This window comes from Gossypium hirsutum, unplaced genomic scaffold (assembly GCF_007990345.1).
Source record: "Gossypium hirsutum isolate 1008001.06 unplaced genomic scaffold, Gossypium_hirsutum_v2.1 scaffold_738, whole genome shotgun sequence".
NCBI classification, from domain to species: domain Eukaryota; kingdom Viridiplantae; phylum Streptophyta; class Magnoliopsida; order Malvales; family Malvaceae; genus Gossypium; species Gossypium hirsutum.
In genome coordinates this window covers 358-19,566 of record NW_024403234.1, presented here as the reverse complement: position 1 = coordinate 19,566, position 19,209 = coordinate 358, and the positions used below count along the sequence as shown (strand labels likewise).

General features: G+C 34.8%; 2 protein-coding genes and 2 pseudogenes across 5 annotated transcripts; all 4 read left to right on the top strand.

Moving 5' to 3' along the window:
• The first annotated feature begins 1,106 nt into the window (after positions 1-1,106).
• On the top strand, positions 1,107-5,121 carry LOC121227126 (polyadenylate-binding protein-interacting protein 10-like; annotated as a pseudogene).
• Positions 5,122-6,159: 1,038 nt separating this feature from the next.
• LOC107938082 (uncharacterized) lies at positions 6,160-8,798 on the top strand (annotated as a pseudogene).
• A 1,178-nt stretch (positions 8,799-9,976) lies between these two features.
• Positions 9,977-13,275, top strand: LOC107938081 (structure-specific endonuclease subunit slx1). 2 transcript variants are annotated; one of them, XM_041110526.1, is made up of 5 exons: positions 9,977-10,417; positions 10,976-11,114; positions 11,812-11,945; positions 12,034-12,377; positions 12,474-13,275. In XM_041110526.1, the coding sequence occupies exons 1-5, from the start codon at positions 10,158-10,160 to the stop codon at positions 12,995-12,997; spliced, it is 1,401 nt and encodes a 466-aa protein (XP_040966460.1). In that variant the 5' UTR covers positions 9,977-10,157; the 3' UTR covers positions 12,998-13,275. The 2 variants fall into 2 exon arrangements, with proteins under 2 accessions (XP_040966460.1, XP_016726618.1); XM_016871129.2 differs by having other exon boundaries at positions 12,034-13,275.
• A 1,681-nt stretch (positions 13,276-14,956) lies between these two features.
• LOC107938069 (uncharacterized) lies at positions 14,957-18,368 on the top strand. 3 transcript variants are annotated; one of them, XM_041110524.1, is made up of 7 exons: positions 14,957-15,067; positions 15,825-16,017; positions 16,344-16,509; positions 16,595-16,626; positions 17,021-17,084; positions 17,169-17,404; positions 17,515-18,326. In XM_041110524.1, the coding sequence occupies exons 1-6, from the start codon at positions 14,972-14,974 to the stop codon at positions 17,281-17,283; spliced, it is 666 nt and encodes a 221-aa protein (XP_040966458.1). In that variant the 5' UTR covers positions 14,957-14,971; the 3' UTR covers positions 17,284-17,404; positions 17,515-18,326. The 3 variants fall into 3 exon arrangements, with proteins under 3 accessions (XP_040966458.1, XP_040966459.1, XP_040966457.1); XM_041110523.1 differs by lacking the exons at positions 14,957-15,067; positions 15,825-16,017; positions 16,344-16,509; positions 16,595-16,626; positions 17,021-17,084 and having other exon boundaries at positions 17,288-17,404; positions 17,515-17,889; positions 18,049-18,368; XM_041110525.1 differs by lacking the exons at positions 14,957-15,067; positions 15,825-16,017; positions 16,344-16,509; positions 16,595-16,626; positions 17,021-17,084 and having other exon boundaries at positions 17,285-17,404; positions 17,515-18,368.
• The last annotated feature ends 841 nt before the right edge of the window (positions 18,369-19,209 follow it).

The following is a 19,209-nucleotide window of genomic DNA, read 5'->3' as shown; positions in this document are numbered from 1 at the left end:
TTCTCCATAAATACTTATGTATCAAAATTATAGAAAGTGTTAAATATAAGTAAGATTTATTACATTTTTAAAAGGGAAATTTAGGAATTGATCTTGCTAAAACCATTTGTCACTTGGCGGGTAGGTATTCATAAATTTTTACAATGGTTGGATTTTTTATATTTTTCATAGCCAAATATAAGTTATTATGTATTATTATAATTTATTTTTAAAGGTAAACATTTTACTATATATTAATTTAAATTTATTTACTATAAGAGGAATGGAAAATTTATTGAGGTCAAAAATAAATATATATATTAATTACAATTTTATTAAAAAAAAAAAAAAAAAAATATTTTTGAGGGGCAAACCTCTACTTGCTCCTCAAATTCGCCTCAAATTCCCTATTTAGCACTTCTCATCTCTTTTCTATTCTTTTCATTCATAAAAATCATTTTGAAAGGGTAAATTGATCAACTTTATGATCAACCAAACTCCTTAAAACAATTTAGATTTTATCTTGAAAATAATATTATTAAGAAAATTAATTTAATAAAATTCACAAGAAAAATTCCTTCATTTGGAAAAAGGAAAAAAATCAAAATCAAACTAGCGTCACATTAAAGAAAAATATAAAATTGGGAGGTTGTGAAACTGCGAAGAAGTCCAATAGGGCAGAGTCAGCCTGCACAAAAACAGACGATCCAAAGAAGGCAAAACAACCAAACTATTTTCCTCTCTTTCATAACCTCTCTCTCTCCCAGACTTCCCTATATCTATCTACATGATCATCCCTCATGTAACAATGTATATTTTATTATAAATACTTTTAATATAAAGCTACAAACAAATATTAATACTTATTTTCCTCTGTTTACCCCTTCCTCCATCAATTTGCAGACTCTGTTCCTTTTTTCTTTTTCAGTTCTTATTCATAAAGTGACGACGATCCTAGAGGTGGGTTTGGCTTTTCATCATGGAAACATTTAGATAAGGGAGGTATGTTGCTCTCCTAACAACAACAAACAACAACAATAACTATATATATAATCTTTTCTCTCCTTTTTTTCTGGGTATTGGTTTTCGTATCATTAGATAGTTTTTTGTTGTTTGTTTACAGAGGAATCTGAAAAAAAAAACAGTTCTTTTTAGAGGGAGTTTCGATTTGATCATGGCGGTTGCTGAGAGTGCGGGGGCGAAATCGGGGTCATCGGGTCAAAATTTGGAAAATACTGTGGTATCGTCTGACTCCAATTTGGTAACGATCCAGATAAATCAAAGACCAAGACTGATTCCATGAATGGTGCTAAGACTACTAAAGAAGACATGTTTGAACAAGAAATCCTGTAGCAATCACTAAGAGCAATGGCGATAGCAACATACCGATGCAGAATGGGTTTAATGAAAAGAACCAGCAGCAGACGGTGACAAAGAATGGAGGGCTTAATGGGTTTAGCAATGTAGAAATGGGAGTAATGACGAGATTTTCAAGAACGAGATGAGAGATTTGGTTGAGATTTTATCTAAGCTAAACCCATGGCTGAGGAATTTGTACCGCTTCCCTTGCCAATCATCATCATCATGAAAAGCATGATCAAAACCAAAATCGAGATAATCGCTTCCGGAAAATGGGTTTGGATATACTGAAATTTTGTAGTGCAGGCTAATTCTGGCAACGCTGATGGACTACTAATAGAAGGGTTTGCTCTTTCTATTTCCTTGGGGGCAGTTTTTATGTAGAAAATATTTTTTTGTTTGTTTTGGTTGATTTTCTCTTTTTATTCTTACTCAGAAAGGAATAACTATAGCCAAGGGAAGAGAAGGTTGAACAATAGAACGAGCATTGCACAGCGAGAGGATGCTATTAGGAAGACCGTTTATGTATCTGATATCGATCTGCAGGTGACATATTTTCACACTTATGTTTTTTGTCTCGGTTTTACTTTGTCTGTGTACTGATATGGTAATATCTTACTGACTGTATGGTTATCGAATAGGTTACGAGAGCTTCTTGCGGGTCTCTTTCTGAGTTGTGGACCGGTACTTGTTTCTTTTCTCATGTTTAATACAAAAATTTCTGTTTATCCGACTTAGTACTGGTGGATTACCCTCTAAAATAACTTCTGTTATTCTGGTACAAAAGGTTGTTGATTGTCGTATATGCGGTGATACTAATTCTGTTCTCCGCTTTGCTTTTTGTCGAGTTTTATAAAGAAGGTATTATGGAAGTCTTATGCGTTTTGTAAGCATTGATATCTACCCTCATTTACAGCATTGACCATTCGATGTTCTTGTAGAGGATGCGAGAGCTGCTTTGAATTTGTCTGGAACCATGCTTGGTTATTATCCTGTAAGAGTGCTGCCTTCAAGGACTGCAATTGCACCAGTTAACCCAACTTTTCTACGAGGGTAAAGCCTATATATAATGAATGAACTTTTACAGACTTGTTTGTAAGTTATAGAAGCTAATCATAGTTAAGCTGATATTTGTTATCCTTTTAATACTTGGTTCAACTTTTCTGTGTTTTCAGTCTGAGGATGAGCGAGAAATGTGCCAAGGACATTTACTGTAAACATAGACAAGAAGGTAGTTTTTTCTTGTCCATATTTTGTTTTCTTGAATGCTAGTGTGATACTGTGATTAGCAAGCAGAACAATATTCCTGTTTGTTTCTTCATTTATACAGATTACTCAGCTGACATCAAGCTTTCTTTGAATAGTTTGTGGAGAGGTCTGTAGTTTCTCATGTGACTGCCTTACTAATGTTGCTTGTCTTTGTCACATTTGATGGTTTCATACTGAACACATTTGCTTTATGGTAGGTTAAACGCTTGAGGCTATTGGGAGACTATCATCACTCAACTGTATTGCCTTTGTTGAGTTCAAAATGGTAGTTAATTCTTGCTATCTTTTTTTACTGAAACTGTTGCAACATCTGTTTTTTTGGTTAAATTATCTGTCATGTTCTTTATCAATTGAGAACATTCTGTATTATGTTGCGGCATATACGTTAAAAACTACTAATTCTGAGATGATAAATCAGTGGCCTATTCCTTGCAACTTGTCTAGCCACTTGCTTCTTTAATTAGTAAGTTACCATTATGCTTTCTCTGGTTTTTCAAGCTTAAACTTTTCTTGCATGGGGTTATTGAGCTGAAGCATATAGAGGATTAAGTGAGTTGACATTGGTACCTCTTTGGAAAGATTCACTTGTTTTCCTGTTTGGTTTTCGCTTTCTGTCTCCTTTATATATGCTCCTGATTGTGTTACTTGAATTGGTTTTGGGGATGTGAACCATATAGGGAATAAGTTGTCAATGACCATGGAAGTTGATTTAGGAGAATTGAAGTATTAAAGGAATCATCTCTGTAAGAGGTGTTCAGATCTTCCTATTGCCTTCTCCCACTTTCAGAGTCTCTAAGACCGGGGAAGGATGTGTTCATTTGTAGGGTCTTTACAGCTTTTGATGCAAGACCATTCAGACCAGTTGCGTTCTTGCCCGCTGGTCTGTGAATTGTTGATTGTACGAGTGTAAAATGAGGAGCCTATGCTCATTAGTGTAGTTGAAGGACAGTGAACCAAGTCAGTAAATTCTTCTCTTGTCTGCTGTTGACTAAGGGAAATGAGGATTTATTGTTTTGCAGAAAAATGTTTTCTGCGTTTAGTAGGTCTAGATTTGTCCAGCTTTCATCAACTATCCTGAGTTCTACTTGGGACCAGGGGATGGGCATGCATACCTGGAGCTCACTTGATCTCAATGACTATATGAAGTGTTGTTGGAGGTTATTTGTGGATAAACCTCGTCTGAGGATGCACTCTGGACATGGTACTCTTTTTGTTTTGTGATTTAGATCACCACTCCATTCAACCTTTTGTCTTTAATGCTGGAAATATCTGCCATAAACTTGTCTTGTTTATCATTAATTGTGCAACCATTTATTTCTTCGTACTCATTTGTTGGTATGTTTTTTCTTTACCTGAGGCACTGAACTACTTTACAAGATGAATCGTTTTATCTGTTGCTGATCAAACATGAGTTAATTCACTTTCCTTCTTTGTCTTTTGATTATTTCATGCTGTTCTAACAGTCAAGAACTTGTGTAGTTGAGTAACTGTGAAGAAAAGTCCGTGATAGTTTTTTTCTTCTTGTATTTAATTTAATCCATTTGGCAATTCCTGACTGTTGTTTCTTGTTCGCTGCATGTTTAAAGTAGCATAGTTGAACTGGGCTCTAAGCTCTTTGCTATGATATTACCCTCTTAACCATCCCATTATTAACCAAAGGTTTGGCGTCATTAGCCCCGAACTTGTTGTAGCTGGAATCATTTGCACAAATATTTCTACGAAATGGAAATGCAACGTGTCTATTCTGATGCAGAAATATTCATAATTTTTCCTAGTGGTTGTCGTTGAATTACGTGCTGCAACTTGTTTACTGAACTGTCTCAGAGTGTTGGCTTTACTTGTAATGTTGAGAATGATCTTTTTGCTTTGTTTTGCCTCTCCTGCAGGCTGAAAGTGCTATTGCAGCTCTCAACTGCAGTGGTGCAATTTTGGGATCACTGCCCATAAGGTTGGTTTGTGAGGCTTCTTTGTTTGAGCTGATGTTTTACATGTTTTTTTGGTTATAAGATTCATAACTTTCCCTAAAAATTGTGATTATGTTGGCCGTTTCACATGCAGGGTAAGCCCATCAAAGAACCTGTTCGGCCCCGTACTCTTCACCCTGCAATGCAGTGAAACTCCTTGCTTGTGTTCGTTCAACTGGCAATAGATTTACCACATACATAGGTACAGCAGTACAATCGAGGTACTTCTGGCGTTAATGCTATTATCTTGTTCATGCAACTTAGCATCTTTATTACTTGTAGGGGGTTAATTGCAGTTGTCTTTAGCTTGTAGAGTTGGATGTTAAATTTTTTATGTTGCATACGACAATGCAGTCTCTTGTTCCGGTATATCTAACTGATAAGACTGTTTCTTGGCTATTGCATTTTCAGATTCCCTTTATGTAATTATGTAGTACATTTTCCGATTCAGTGTTAAATATGAAATACCAGTAAGTAATAACATCAGATACTATCTGCCAAGTTGAGGATTAAATTTTAACTTGGCTGATGTGCATCATTTGAGTTAAAACTTTGAGTGTTCAATTACTGGTATGGTTCCACTATGCTACGCGTTGGGTCAATTAATTTTTTGGACCAAATTATAAAGTAACAATTTGAAGATCAAAATATGTTCCAAGTCTATGTTTTTGTACGATTTAAATTTATTCGTGTTAGGGATCGACCCGATTAAGTAACGAACAAGTAAAAATAGCGGAAGAAATTGAGAAATTGAACACATAAATTTAACGTGAAAAATCTCTCCAAAGAGAATAAAAAATTAAAATTACGGGTAAAGATAATTTTACTATAATGGTAAAGAGCGAATAGTATAAAAGATGAAGATAAAAACTAATCTTGAGTTCTAATCTCTAATGGGTGTATTTTTTAATGTTGATAGGTCAAATAATAATAAAATAATTTAGACTAATGAAGTAGGATTCATGCTTAACAAATTTCCATTTTGACTCATATTTCCACAAAGCTATTTTTGCCAAAGGTCGCCACGAGCCTATCCTGAACTATGCAGGGAATTAACTGAGTCGAATTTGTGCTTAACAAATAGCCTTTGACTTATACACTGCCAAATCAAAACTAACTCGAGTTTGATTTTCACGAACACAGTACCCTAGTTTTTCAAAACATGCATCCAAAAGAGAACCTCTCTTCAACGAAACGGTCATACATTTTTCCCTCCTATGACCAAGTTGCCTCCGCTCCAAACGAGTTGACTTCGACTCCGTAACAGACGAGAAACGTCTGATTTCACCAATCACTGTAAAACCTTCCAGAATATAAAGACTGTCGGTCCTTTTACCTTTCAACAAAATGAGTGCTCCACGAGATACTTCAATGCCACTCGACTCGATGTTGATTCTGCATCTTGCTAATCTAAAATACTCAAGGAGATAAGATTCTTTTATTTTGAGCTTTGTGCATATCATACGTAATGCTATAACTTTGCCTTGTACACGTTGATTGAACTAGATTCATTAAATTTCTTAAGGTGATATTGTTTTTCCTGTTGGTTCATTAGATGATTACAGCGAAGACATTTACATTGAAGACGAGGATGATCTAGAAGATGATGCAGAACCGGATAATGAAAACCGGTCCTCATGAATGTGAATAATGTTTTCTATCAACCAAGAGGCTTATTTGATGGCAATATCTTGCTATTCTATGAGGCTTTACTTATTTGTGAAGTTGGCAACTTGGTTTAATGGCCCACACTTCTCAAACTTTCATCAGCAGAGGAGAGCACCTATACAAGTTGTGGGCTTTGTTGTGGTTTCTTTCTTTCTTTCTAAAATAATGTATAAACATCAAATATTATCATTATAATTAAATCAAAAGCCGTCGGGCCTCAGTACAGCCAAACCCTGTTAATAGCCTGCTTCCCCTAAATATTTAAACCGGGGAACAACAGAGATAATTCATTAGTTTAATCAAATTGGGTATCTCTTACAACAACCTAAAATGAAGGTAAGAGTTGTGTGCAGGAAGCTGTATGATTACGTCCAATACGATCTCAAAGAAATAGCTTTCCCTTCTTCATTGCCTGATCCTCCCCACATCAAAAAGCGCCGCAAATTGACTTGGCACGAGCACTTCTTGGTACTTCACTTTTCCAATTTCTCTTCCGCAGTAAGAGTTTTGTTTGCTTATTGATTTCTGGGCTTTAATGATGAATGCTGTTAGATTCTGGGTTTCCCCCTTCCTTTATATAATTGTATTTTTTTGATGATTTATGTGATGGAGAAGCTATATTAGTACTGGATTGTAGTTTAGGTATTACTGCCAGTTTAAAGAGCATGGCTCTTTCATTTCTCCATCATAGTAAATAGTGAGCTTGGTTTGTAAATTGACCTCTCTCTTCTTTTTTTCTTTTTTTTTGTGTCGTTGCTATTGCTGTAAGCAAAACATTTTAGAATTCTGAAGCCTTTTTTTGGAAGAAAATAAATGCATGGTTTTTTACTTTAAATCAAGAACGTATGTTTGGAAGTACTTTACGTTTTAACTATTAGCAATTTCTTCTCAAATATGATGATTTTGCCACTTCCTTTATATATATATATATATTTGCTTTTGTTCCATTTAACAAATTTTAAAGAAGCATAATGGAAATTTGAAATTTCACAGATGCTAGCTGGTGATCAGGGTGGAAATTAGATCATTGGGATATTGAAATGATCAAATGACTTTTATGTACTGTTCTGCTTACTTGATGGCTAACTTAACCACTTGAATGTCAAATAATGCTCAAGAACCTATTATTTGCCTATGCATTAGGGAATAAGAGGCATTTATTTTTAGTATGTAAGTAGTAAAACCTGTCGTCCTCCTTTAGGTCTTGAAGGAGGCCTCTAGGCTTTATGCTGCAAGTTGGGTAAGGGATATTGGTCCTGGTCTTAGACCAAATGATTATAAGAAGGATGATGGGACTGAAGGTAAAATGGAGATAAGAGTAGGAGTTCAGAGACAGAACCTTTGACCTTGGAGGATATTGGTGAGGAACTTTACTTTGTGGTTTCTTATCTTGAAATGTTCTGATGTATAAGTTGTCTATAATGAATCAAGAAGTATATAGCATGACTTGCAAAATTTGCGGCATATTATATGTGCAATAAACCGTTAGATTCGTGCTTGAGACATCTTATGGAGGTCAAGGAACAAAGTCCCGTAATGCTTGAGTTCAGTTAGGTTTTCATTTCAATTTCCTTTTTTAGTAGAACTTGTCTGGAGGTAGCATGGAATTTATTCTTTGATTTCTTTTTCCCCTTGCTGCTCAGAGTCATTCGTGACTGCATTTTGTTTTTTTATGTTGTTGGCACCTGTGTTCAAGTCTTATATTTTACGCTTCCATTGGCATATTTTTGGTGAATCCTTCTTCACCAGGCCAAGGTTCAGTTGTTAAGGAAGATATTAAATTACTGTTTATCTCCTAGCAGTCTTAGTTGTTAAGGAAGATATTAAGTCTAGAGCCATTACAGTGACGATCATACCGTTAACTTATGCTATCTAGGTACCTTTTTTTTCTTCTTTTTGGTATCACCCTGAAGAATGATAGCATGACGTGCCATCTGCCAACATTCTATTTTCTGAACATCTTATTATATATTTCTTTAATTGATTTTAGAAAGAAAATTTTTAACTCATGATAATTTCCTACTTATTCTGTCATCATTTACCTTGTTGGGACAGCTTCTCTTTTTCAACTAAAATTTTTTAGGCCAAATTTCTCTCGTCTCACCCTTTTTTCTCTCTTATTTTCCTGGTATTATAGTTTATCTTGTTGAATTTTGCATTGTTTTGATGTTTTCTATGGAAATTATTTAATAGCGATTGCTGCAAGAGGAGGGATGGAGACTTTGAGGCCTGCTTTACAGAGGTTATACATGACAAAGGCTTCTGCATATAGAGATGCTCTTGGGAGTTTCATAGAAGGATATCAAGAAGGTATCCAGCAGGTCATGGAGGAAAAGGAAGATTCTTCTAAAGCACAGCTAGAAGGCAGTACTGATAAAAATTCAACTTGATGGCTGATAAGTGCATAATCAGTGATGCATGTGAGTACTTCATAATTTACCAAGTAATGTACTTAACCGTCCATTATAACTCCTAATGGCCTAATTACCTTTTAAGGCCTTCAATCTATTGATTCATAATCATTTAGCAATATTAACTAATAACAATTAACTTTTGCAACTTTGACGATTCAGTTCTTTTTCTTAATTAACTATCTAAATGGAAAAAATTACCTAACCAAATTTTAATTCAACACTAGAATAACTCTGTGAATAACAAATAAATAATAAAATAGTAACTCATTGGTCAAAAACATGGTCTTGAAACTACTATTTTTGACACCACTGAAAAACAGGATATTACAACCCGATTGTGGCACACATTTAGGGGATCAATGATTATGTCTATTTATAATTTTTTGAAGTTGTTTGCTTTGTTTTACATTCACAATATATACTTATTTAAAAGATAAATATCACATAAGTTTTTAAGTTAAGGATTTTGAATATGTTGGACCATACTACGAACGTTGTAATTCTTGAAGGATTTAAATGAAAATTTAGTAAATTAATTTTGTATAGGGTTTGTGTAAGTGTTTGTGTGACTTTTACAGTGAAATTGGAGTTTTGGATTGGAAAGAAATTGAGTTTTTACTGTACGAGTGTTTACACTTTAACGAAGAAATTAATGAATAAGCTAGTGTTTTTGCTGTATGAATTAGTCTTTTAATTAGCTGTTCTCCTCGATGCTCTCGAGTTGTCTAGACCTGTTGGCTTTGTATAACCTGAGACATTGTGTTGCAATGCGATCCAGCTTCTCGGTTGATGGTTCCATGCTTAATGCTTACATGCTAGATGAAATTCGTAGGTCATCTAGTTCCACACCACGGCACCATTGTAAATTCAAATATACATTAAAACTATTACAATATTTATCTCAAACGTGGGAAAAGATAAATTTACAAATTTCTAATTTCAAACCGAGAAAAAAAATAATTTTTAGAAAAGAAAATGCTCCGCCAACTGAGTGAAAACGTGTCCTGTAGAATGCATTCTTTTTCTCTCTCCTAAACCAGTATAGATTGATAAATTTCAATAAAAAAAAAAGCCAAAATTCTCAATTGATTTTTTTTCCAGCATATTTACATAATTTTGCTCATAATTAGCGATAAAGACTTAAAAGAATATTTACAACGAAAAAGATCTAAGATACCAACGTAAGGGCGTTTATCCGGCCTTTGTTTATATTTATTTTAGTTTAAATTTAATTATTTTTCAACTACTAATTTAATTCTATTTTATATTAATTTATTTAATTTTAAATATATAAGTTTTTTATATAATATCTACGACTATTTATAACCTGTGTTTTGGTGTTCCCGTCAGCTATCTCAAAGATTAATTAAAGGGGTTAAATGCAATGTCACCCTACTCTTGTTTAATCGGTTTTCTCAAATTAATTGTCTTAAATTTGACGAATTAACTTCCACTACATCCAAATTCAAGTCCATTTGCTGTGCTGTGAGTGAATTGGAGAGAGATGAGAAGGGGGAAAATTGCCCCAGATGGCAATGAAGCGAGAAAGAGGAGCGAGAAAGGAGACTCCAAATCCCTCAATGCCTATTTCAAGCAGAGGAAGTCACGAACAGAAGACTTCAAATGCCGGGATCTTGAAGGAGAAAATCAGAAACAAATAAGAGAATCGGGAAATGAAAATAAGGGCAAGCCGGGAAAAGGGTTCTTCGCTTGCTATCTGCTAACCTCTCTCAGCCCTCGTCATAAAGGCCACACCTATATCGGGTCTGATTCTACTGTTCTCTTCCTATATTAGTATTTTGCCTCATCCTCACCGTGTTTCTTTCTTATCTCAACATTATGGATGCTAATGCTTCTTTTTTTTTTGCTGTCAAAGATTGATCTTTTCTTTTTTGGCAAGATATCTTTTCCAATTTTACCTCTAAGGTTCAGCTTTATGATTCTGCACTTCTCACTCGAGTGTTTTGAATGGTACATGACATGTTCGAAGGCTTTTATTAGATTCGTATTTACACATTTTGAGGTTTATCTGAGTAAATTCAATTTTAACTCGATGTTTACTTGGTTATGGTCTTTAAATTCAAATTTCGCTTTTTTCCCTTCAAATTTTCCGTGTTGTTTCTTTTATGGTTCATGTTTGATTCGTTACCACTTACCATGAAGAAATTGATGCTACTATCTATGTGGTTTAATAAGTCATTTAAATAATATCAGCTTGCAGTTGTTTTCCTTTGATATGAGGTTCTCTAGTAAAAAATTCAAGCTGACCAAACAGTTTGCAGTTTGAACTATTTATATAACGGCAGTGTTGCCTAATTGCAGATTTACTGTGAACCCACTGCGTCGAATAAGACAGCACAATGGGGAAATAGGGAGTGGTGCTTGGAGGACAAAGAGCCGACGCCCGTGGGAAATGGTTGTGTGCATATATGGTTTTCCAACCAATGTATCTGCTCTTCAGGTCGTATATATAATATATATTTTATATTTTATATATAGTCTATAACATGGTTGTATTCGAATCTGTTGCATCACCTTTTGGGCTTAGTAGAAAACTGGCAGGTTATGCTTAAAATGCCATTTATATGACTATGAATTGGTCTATCTCAGTCTCATCATTTAGCGCTTGTTGATTTTCTTGTATAGATGCGCTCAGGATCCTAGCTTGCTTGTTGTAACAAGGAATTTGGTTGGGCTCAACAGCTATATTCTACCTTGAGTTTTCATGCATTTCTATCATCTTTTTTTATTGTTATGGTATTTGGTTAACTTATTCCAGCGACTGCAGCAGAATATCTTCTCACTCTAGATGAGATTTGGCTATGGCAGGAAACCTTTAGTTTAGGGGTTATCTACTTTATTGTGAAATTTAATTGTCTTATGTTGTCCATGCTTAGTTGATGAAGTGCTATATATAAATGTGTATGTTAAATTGAGCCATAAGGCAACAGGAGATAGAGAATGCTGGATTTTTTTTAAATGCAGAAAAGGCAGCGTTTTGACACTCGAAGAGACATTCTTGATTGGTGAACAATGCTTCCAAATTTTAAAATTTTCTGAGCTAATTGATTTTATTATATGTAATACTTCCAATAACTGTTCTGACTCATGGTTTGCTACTAATATATAAATGTTTTCTGATGGGTTGATGCCTGCAGTTTGAGTGGGCCTGGCAGCATCCTCGAGAATCAGAGGCCGTGAGGCAAGCAGCTGCAACTTTTAAATCCTTCTCTGGTGTCACCAATAAGATAAAACTTGCATATACGATGCTCACCCTCCCTGCCTGGCAGAGGTACATACTTGCCTTTTATCCCTGATAACTCCTGTTTTGTTTAGGTCAATAGTTGGTTAACCAATGTGTTATATTGTTGTTTGATCAGCTTGAACATCACGATAAACTACTTCTCAACCAAATACACAAATCATTCTGCTAGTTGCCCAAGCTTGCCGGAGCAGATGAAAGTTAAAGTTTCACCAATGGATGAGCTCCCCTGCTATACTGAACCAAATGAGATTGAATACAAAGATGATTGTGATAACTTGGATGAATATGACGAAGTCAGTGATACATGTGAAACTGTTCCAGAAACATATCCAAATGAAGTGGTTATTGTTTCGGCAGATAATTTGCATAGCATCATTCATGAGGCTTGTCATGAACAATCTGAACACATTGAAGAACATGGGACAAGAAAACCAGGGGAGTCATCCAATCTTGGAGTCGGTAATGTAGAGTCACTAGTTTTCATTGATCCCCCTACTAGCAAGGCAACCTCAATTGCTACTGGCCTCACTGTGGTAAATGCTGCTGAATGTGCAGATATGAGCATTGCTGGGAAGGAGTCTTTGAGGGGCATGCGGTTTAAATATGCTGTGGAAGCTGATGAAGATCCACAACCATCGGTAAAAGAGGTAAAAGAGAAACCATCAACTACTGATGAGGAATATGAAAAGCTAGGGGACACTTGCACTTTTGGTGTATATCACAGGCAGCCATTTGATGTCATTTGTTCACCAGTACGAGCATCTTCCTCAGTTTTTACTAGCCTTTCTAATGAAGAGACAGCTGAAGGAACCAATGTAAGCATTATTGAGAAGGAATGTCGGATTCAGAAGCAATTTTCAGCTTTTGTAGCAGCCAGTGGAGATCAACAGTCATGGAGAAAAGAGAAACCATTGACCACTGAAGTTGCAGTTTTGAAGGAACATGTCCCTAGTTTCGATGTCACTCGTGAACCTGAGGTTATAGATTTGTTAACCCCATCTCCCAGCTATAGAGTCAGGCCATGCACCAAGAAAAGAAGAATTTCCAAGTTTTCTCCTGAGATCATAGATCTCACTTGAGCTTTGTCTGAGCATAGAATTTTGGGCATGGATTAACAGGAGGATTAAGCGGGCCACAAGAGTAATTGTTTTATCCCTTAAATCAACTGGAAGGTCTGGGTAGGGAATTTTATTCATTTCTACTATGACAATAACCCGTTCTGCTTTAATGCTAATTGATCAGATTAGAAGTAATTGTTTTCATCAAATACTACAATCCTGCCTAGCTGATGATGGGAAAATTACTTCATTTTATATTAGCGCTTTGCTTATATTGAAATTAAGAGAAATTAATTTGAGTTTTTAGTCTGAAATACAAGATGGTCACATCATAAATTGATTGTTCTTTTTCTTGCATATGTTCCTTTGGACCATCATAAATTGATGGTAACCTGGAGGTGGGTATGAGATAGCTATAATTTCTCAGTGGCATACTCCACTTAAAATTCAATTCATGCTTTTGCTATTAATTTTTGCATTTGCTAGTTATGAATTTAGTTTTTACCAGTTTCTGATATCACTGCGTTACACGTTAATATATGAGTTTATATTTTTATTATTTAAAATAATTTTTTACTTAAATTATTATCTGCACTTTTATTGTAATTTAAAATATTCATATTTATAGATAACCAACAATATTTTATTTTTAATTGCTTTTTTATTCTAAACATGAGAACATATTTTTATTTATATTTCATTTTCGGGTACCTAGGCTGCAACAAAAATATTTATTTATTGTTTTATTTTATTTTAAAGGCACTTGGAGTGTTGCAATTTTTTTTTTAAATTTCTGATATAACTATGAAATTATTATTTATTATATTTTATTTTTGGAGCACAGGATGGTATTACAATTTCCTTTTTACTTTTCAGGATTACTATAAAAATTATTATTTACTATATTTCCTTTTCAGGGAATTTTGGCTTAAGCAGGAAAATTATAAAAATTATTATTTATTATATTATATTTTTGGGCACTTAGTCTTGAGTATAGTGTTGCAAAAATATTTTTTTATTTTCTGAAATAATTATAAAAATTATTATTTATTCTATTTTATTTTTGGACACTCGAATTTGAGTATAGTGCTGTAAATTTTTATTTTATTTTGGAGATAACTATAAAAACTATTATTTTTTATATTTCATTCTTGGGGAAATTTGGCTTGAGCATGATGCTACAAATTTTTTTTATTTTCCAAAAAAATTAAAAAATATATTATTTGTTATATTTCATTTTCGGAAAACTTGTGCTTGAGTATGATGCTTGAAAATTATATTTTATTTTTGGGATAGCTATAAAAATATTAATTATTATATTTTATTTTTGGGATAGCTATAAAAATATTGATAAAATATTAATGAAAAGAATCATAAATCATAAAAATTAAAATATTGAGTACGAAACAAAAAGAGACGGGGGAAGCCATAGTTTTAAAGCTTCAAATTTGTTAGCTTTACATGATTGACAATTGAACGAACGAAGTTTAACTGAGGAAAGTTAATTTTTATGGACTAGTCCTCGAAGTTTTGTGTGTCGTTGGAAAGCTTTTAAGGTACTTTGTTTGTTGATTTTAAGCTTTTAAGGTATCGGTGTTGGTTATCTTATCGATGGTTAAGAACTTGCATGTGTTGCGGATTCTCTTTAGCTCATACGAACAATTTAAGTCTTTTGTATTTGAAATTACTTTATTATACTTCTCTGGGCAAAAAATTATTTAATGAAATAGAAAAGTAATGAATCGGAAAGATATTATTTATAAGGTTGTATGATGACCTTGTATTAAATGATATGATTATTTGTGTATGAATGAAATCCTATGACATTTGATATGATATATTTATGTGATGTACTAACCACGGAATTTGTGGTTTAAATTGTATAAGGATGCCAAGGTTTATAACATGCTTTGTGCCATATGTTTCAATTATTTATATTGCTTAATATCAAGATAAGTCAAGTTAAATTTTTGTATGAACTTTCTAAGCATTAGTATGCTTATGTTGTTTCTTGTTCATCCTTGTAGATCGATAGTTGGGGTCGAGTGGATCGAATCACATCAAATTTCACACCATCCGTCTCAAGTTTCGGTAGACTTTTGTTCATTTTAGCTTGGTTATATGTGGCATCTACATAGGTGTCATTGTATATGTATGTTAATTTTGAGACATGTTACTTTAGTCTCTATATGATATTTTGGTGTTGGGATAAACATAAACTATATGCATGAATGTGTGTATTTCAATGCCTCAGAAGTGACCACTGGAAAAACTAATGATAACACAAATGATGGCATAGTTGAGATTTCCGATGATGAAAGGTTGGATAAGATGTTGGAATTTTCATCTAAGAACATCTGGGACCATGTTGAATCTGATGAATTTATGGAACGTGTGCGTCAAGGTTTGGATTCTCAGCCCTCTTCCCTTGGTGGAAATCAGGCCATGTTAATTCAGCTCCCATCTCATATTCTACCATTCTATTCTTGAATTCAATAAATCCCACAGCTAAAAAAGCAATGTGCAACTTGCCTCTCCCCTTTTGAGCTATCTTGGGATTTGGATAGTTGGTCAACCCTGTCAGCAAATTGTTCATAAAGGATTCTGAGCTGGTGAAAACATTACACTTTCTGAGAATCCTCCATATTTTCTGGTACACAAAGTCCATGGTGATCGCTATCAACATGATCACCAACTCTCCTAGCTAATGAGATCAAGGGATCATGGTTTAATGGTCGAACTCCATGGTGATCATTATCAACATGATCACCGACTCTCCTTCTTATCTTAAATTTGGTAGAGAAGGATTATTATTATCATGTGCTAAATGCAGGATGCTATGATGCAGGACATGGATGTTCCACTTGGTAGCAGTCCTTCGCAGTTCTCAGTCGATATAACTGATTCACATGGCAATTGGAAGCCAAACCTCTCCACTTTTTCTGACGACATGCAACTTGACAGCCATTACAGAAATAGCAAGTGCTCTTTTGGTGACACTGACATTTCCTACAACATAGGAAGGGAAGATATATGGGATGGTGAGTCTCAGCTTTAGTCGGTGTTGGTTGTTTTGTTCATGAATCACAATTCTTATTGTTCATTTTACACATTGCACCAACTTGTGATTAAGATATTCAGAAATTCTTTTGCCTATCTTCACTTATTGTTTCAAACATAGATTTTATGTTAGTCATAGTGAATATCTCTTGCAGCAGACTATCATTCTTGTTGTCTGTGTCAATAAGTACTATTTTGAACTAGTTCTTTTTTTCACTAAGCTTTTCTCATATTTAGACATCATTATACTGTGGAGGCTTCTCTGGTGCAACATGTCATTTTCTTTTTTTTCTTATATGTTTGTCAGCTAAAGTTAGCTACCTAGATGATGGCTTTCCCCATGAAAGGGAAGATGACATTTCTTGGAAATACTGGCCACACAAAATAGATGGTAATTCTGGAGATTTTTTGGATTATGAAAATGGTGAGATACCAGATAATGCTTTTGAAGGGCATTTCATGCTGAGGAAAAGGTTAGCAATCAACAGTGAATATTTCCTTGTTCTGAGAGATAGGAGTATACCTTTTCTTTTTGATGAATTCATTACATCTATGCAGGGGTGTCAAAGCAACAAATTTGAATAGTTTAGGTGCTATTTCTCATTGAATTTATGGAATAGTTTAACTCAACACTTTTTATTTAATATTAACAGGACAAATTAGTTTTTAATTATTGCTTTGTTATTGGTTTTTTGCTGCATATGCTAACTTTGAACACAAATTATGATATGGCGTCATCCCTTTGTCTTTTAAGAATTTGGAGTGCTCTATTTCACTTACTGAGAATTTTCTGTGGGGGAAATCTCCAGATTCTTGGGATGATTGTTGGCTCAAGTTACTTCCAAGAGGGAGGAGTTAAATGTGAAAGTGTGGTTGCGTTATTTCTTTCATGTTATTATTCTTTACTTGATGCATCTATGATTAGAATTGTGATTAAGAATGTTTTCCATCCACCTCTAATTCTTTCTCTTTTTCCACAATCAGATCCTTCTCCAAAGCATTTATCATCAAAAGTTGGTCATGATTTGACAACTTTAATTGGGGAAAGGTATGAAATTTCCCTCCAAAGGTACTTGGGAAATTGGCCTTCTTTTTATTTAATTTTCTAAATAGAACGGTTGCTTTGATATAGTGGCAGGTATAACCCAATTCAAACGAATTATGATGTAAGAGATTTGCCACCCCAACCAGGTTGGCCTTTTTTTGGGACTGAAGATGTAAAGGATAGCTTGAGCTTGCTGAGGTAAATTATAGCAACTTTTTGTTGCAAGGTGATTTGGTTGGAAGGTACTACTTTAACTTACATGTTTCCTCTCTCTCTCCCTCCCTCAAGCTTTAGCAGTGAAGAATCATGCTCTTCTAGTGCAGGTTACGTTTGATTTCATAAATTGCTTTGACAATTCATTGTCATTTTGTAGTCTTTAATAAAAAGCTCCCCTTGTGAAACTAAAGCAATCATTTAAAATATTTAATTGCAGTGAGGGGTGAAACGATAGACAGTTCACCTCCAAATCTAATGCCTAGGCAGAGCAGAAGAATATGTAGTACTTTTGGTAGGACCAGAATGAAGTATGATCTGGACAATGATTTTGCCAAGGAAACACGTTGCAAAGACAGAGATAATCTTGGGCAACCATCTGGCAAATATATGAGGACTCCAGTTCCGCTCAAGTCAACAGCAACCAAGCGTGCAAGCTATTATCTCCAAGGGGGAATAGAACTATCTCAGAAATGGTTGCTTGAGGAAGGATGCAATGCAGTTGATATAGATTTGGGTTTCAGTTCTTTCCATTGCACCTCACAGGCAAACCTTCCATCTGTAGGATCCCAGCTGTGGGCTGAAGATCCTATTGGTGCCTTTCCTGTTCCTGAACTGAATCTTAATGTCAAATCTTGCTTTAATACACCTAAGCACAGTGAATTTATTCACCGTTTGCCTTTTAGCTGTTTCACATCTGAGAAGTTTGCTTTTTGCCAACCATTGAATCAAACAAACTCTTTTGATTCTCCAGTATTCTCAAATATCGGGGCTGGATCAATCAAGCATGCCCTATCTCCAGATTCAGGAAGACAAGGTGTTCCTTTGGATTTGTTTGATGCTGGTCAGCATAGAGAGATTGAATTTCTTGATTTATCAGTACGAGGACGAGTTAATGGAGATGATAAAAGAAAACCAAAGTCCCCACCAGCCAACTGCAAACAGTTAGAACTTGAAATGGAAAATTTATTGAAGCAATGGTTAGCATGTAGCAATCACATGTTTTATTATTATTATTATTATTATTTGGATGTAATAATGTAACTTAGTTGTATTCCAACTAAGTTTGTTAGTGGTAGTAGGTGGTGATTTATTTTAAGTGGATGTAATGATGAAACTTAGTTGTATTCCAACTAAGTTGTCAAGTTGTAAGCTTGTATAAATAGGCTTTATGCCATTTTAAAAAAATGAATGAATTCAATCAAGATTTCATCCATATACTCTCTATTTTAGCTTTGCTTAAAATTTATTTCATTTTTCTTCTTTGTTTCTGCCGCAAGTCTCGATTCTTGCTCGGCAAGCTTTTTGTTGAACCTTGCTATTTGTTGCACTTAGCTCCAACAATTGGTATCAAGAGCCTATTTATTAAGGGATCTGTTATACAAATTCATGGCTTCATCAAGCTTTTCACCAGCTGCACCTCAAGTCTTCAATGGAGAAGGCTACCACATATGGGTGGTTAAAATGAAGACCTACCTACAAGCTTTTGATCTGTGGGAGGTAGTCAACTCAGATGTTGAACCAGAGCCACTTAGAGGCAATCCAACAGTGGCTCAAATCAGGCAGCATGCTGATGAGAGGACCAAGAGGCACAAAGCCATGTCTTGCATTCAGAACTCAGTGTCAGATGTGATTTTCACAAGGATTATGGCCTGTGAATCACCAAAACAAGCCTGGGACAAGTTGCAAGAGGAGTTTCAAGGGACAGAGAGGACAAGGCAGCAACAGTTGCTGAACTTAAGGAGAGATTTCGAGAATTTGAAGATGAAGGAAGAAGAAACTATCAAGCAGTACTCTGACAGGATTATAGCTGTGGTTAACAGCATAAGGCTCCTTGGAGAGCAGCTCAAGGAAGCTAGGATAGTGGAGAAGGTTATTGCAACTCTGCCCGAGAGGTATGAGGCAAAAATCTCAT

Bases quoted from the DNA above. Each gene is read 5' to 3' on its own strand.
- LOC107938081 (XM_016871129.2), top strand. From the start codon at position 10,158: ATGAGAAGGGGGAAAATTGCCCCAGATGGCAATGAAGCGAGAAAGAGG. The intron at 11,115-11,811 runs GTCGTATATATA...TGATGCCTGCAG, and splicing joins CCAATGTATCTGCTCTTCAG to TTTGAGTGGGCCTGGCAGCA. The intron at 11,946-12,033 runs GTACATACTTGC...TTGTTTGATCAG, and splicing joins ACCCTCCCTGCCTGGCAGAG to CTTGAACATCACGATAAACT.
- LOC107938069 (XM_041110525.1), top strand. From the start codon at position 17,341: ATGTTTCCTCTCTCTCTCCCTCCCTCAAGCTTTAGCAGTGAAGAATCA. The intron at 17,405-17,514 runs GTTACGTTTGAT...ATTTAATTGCAG, and splicing joins ATCATGCTCTTCTAGTGCAG to TGAGGGGTGAAACGATAGAC.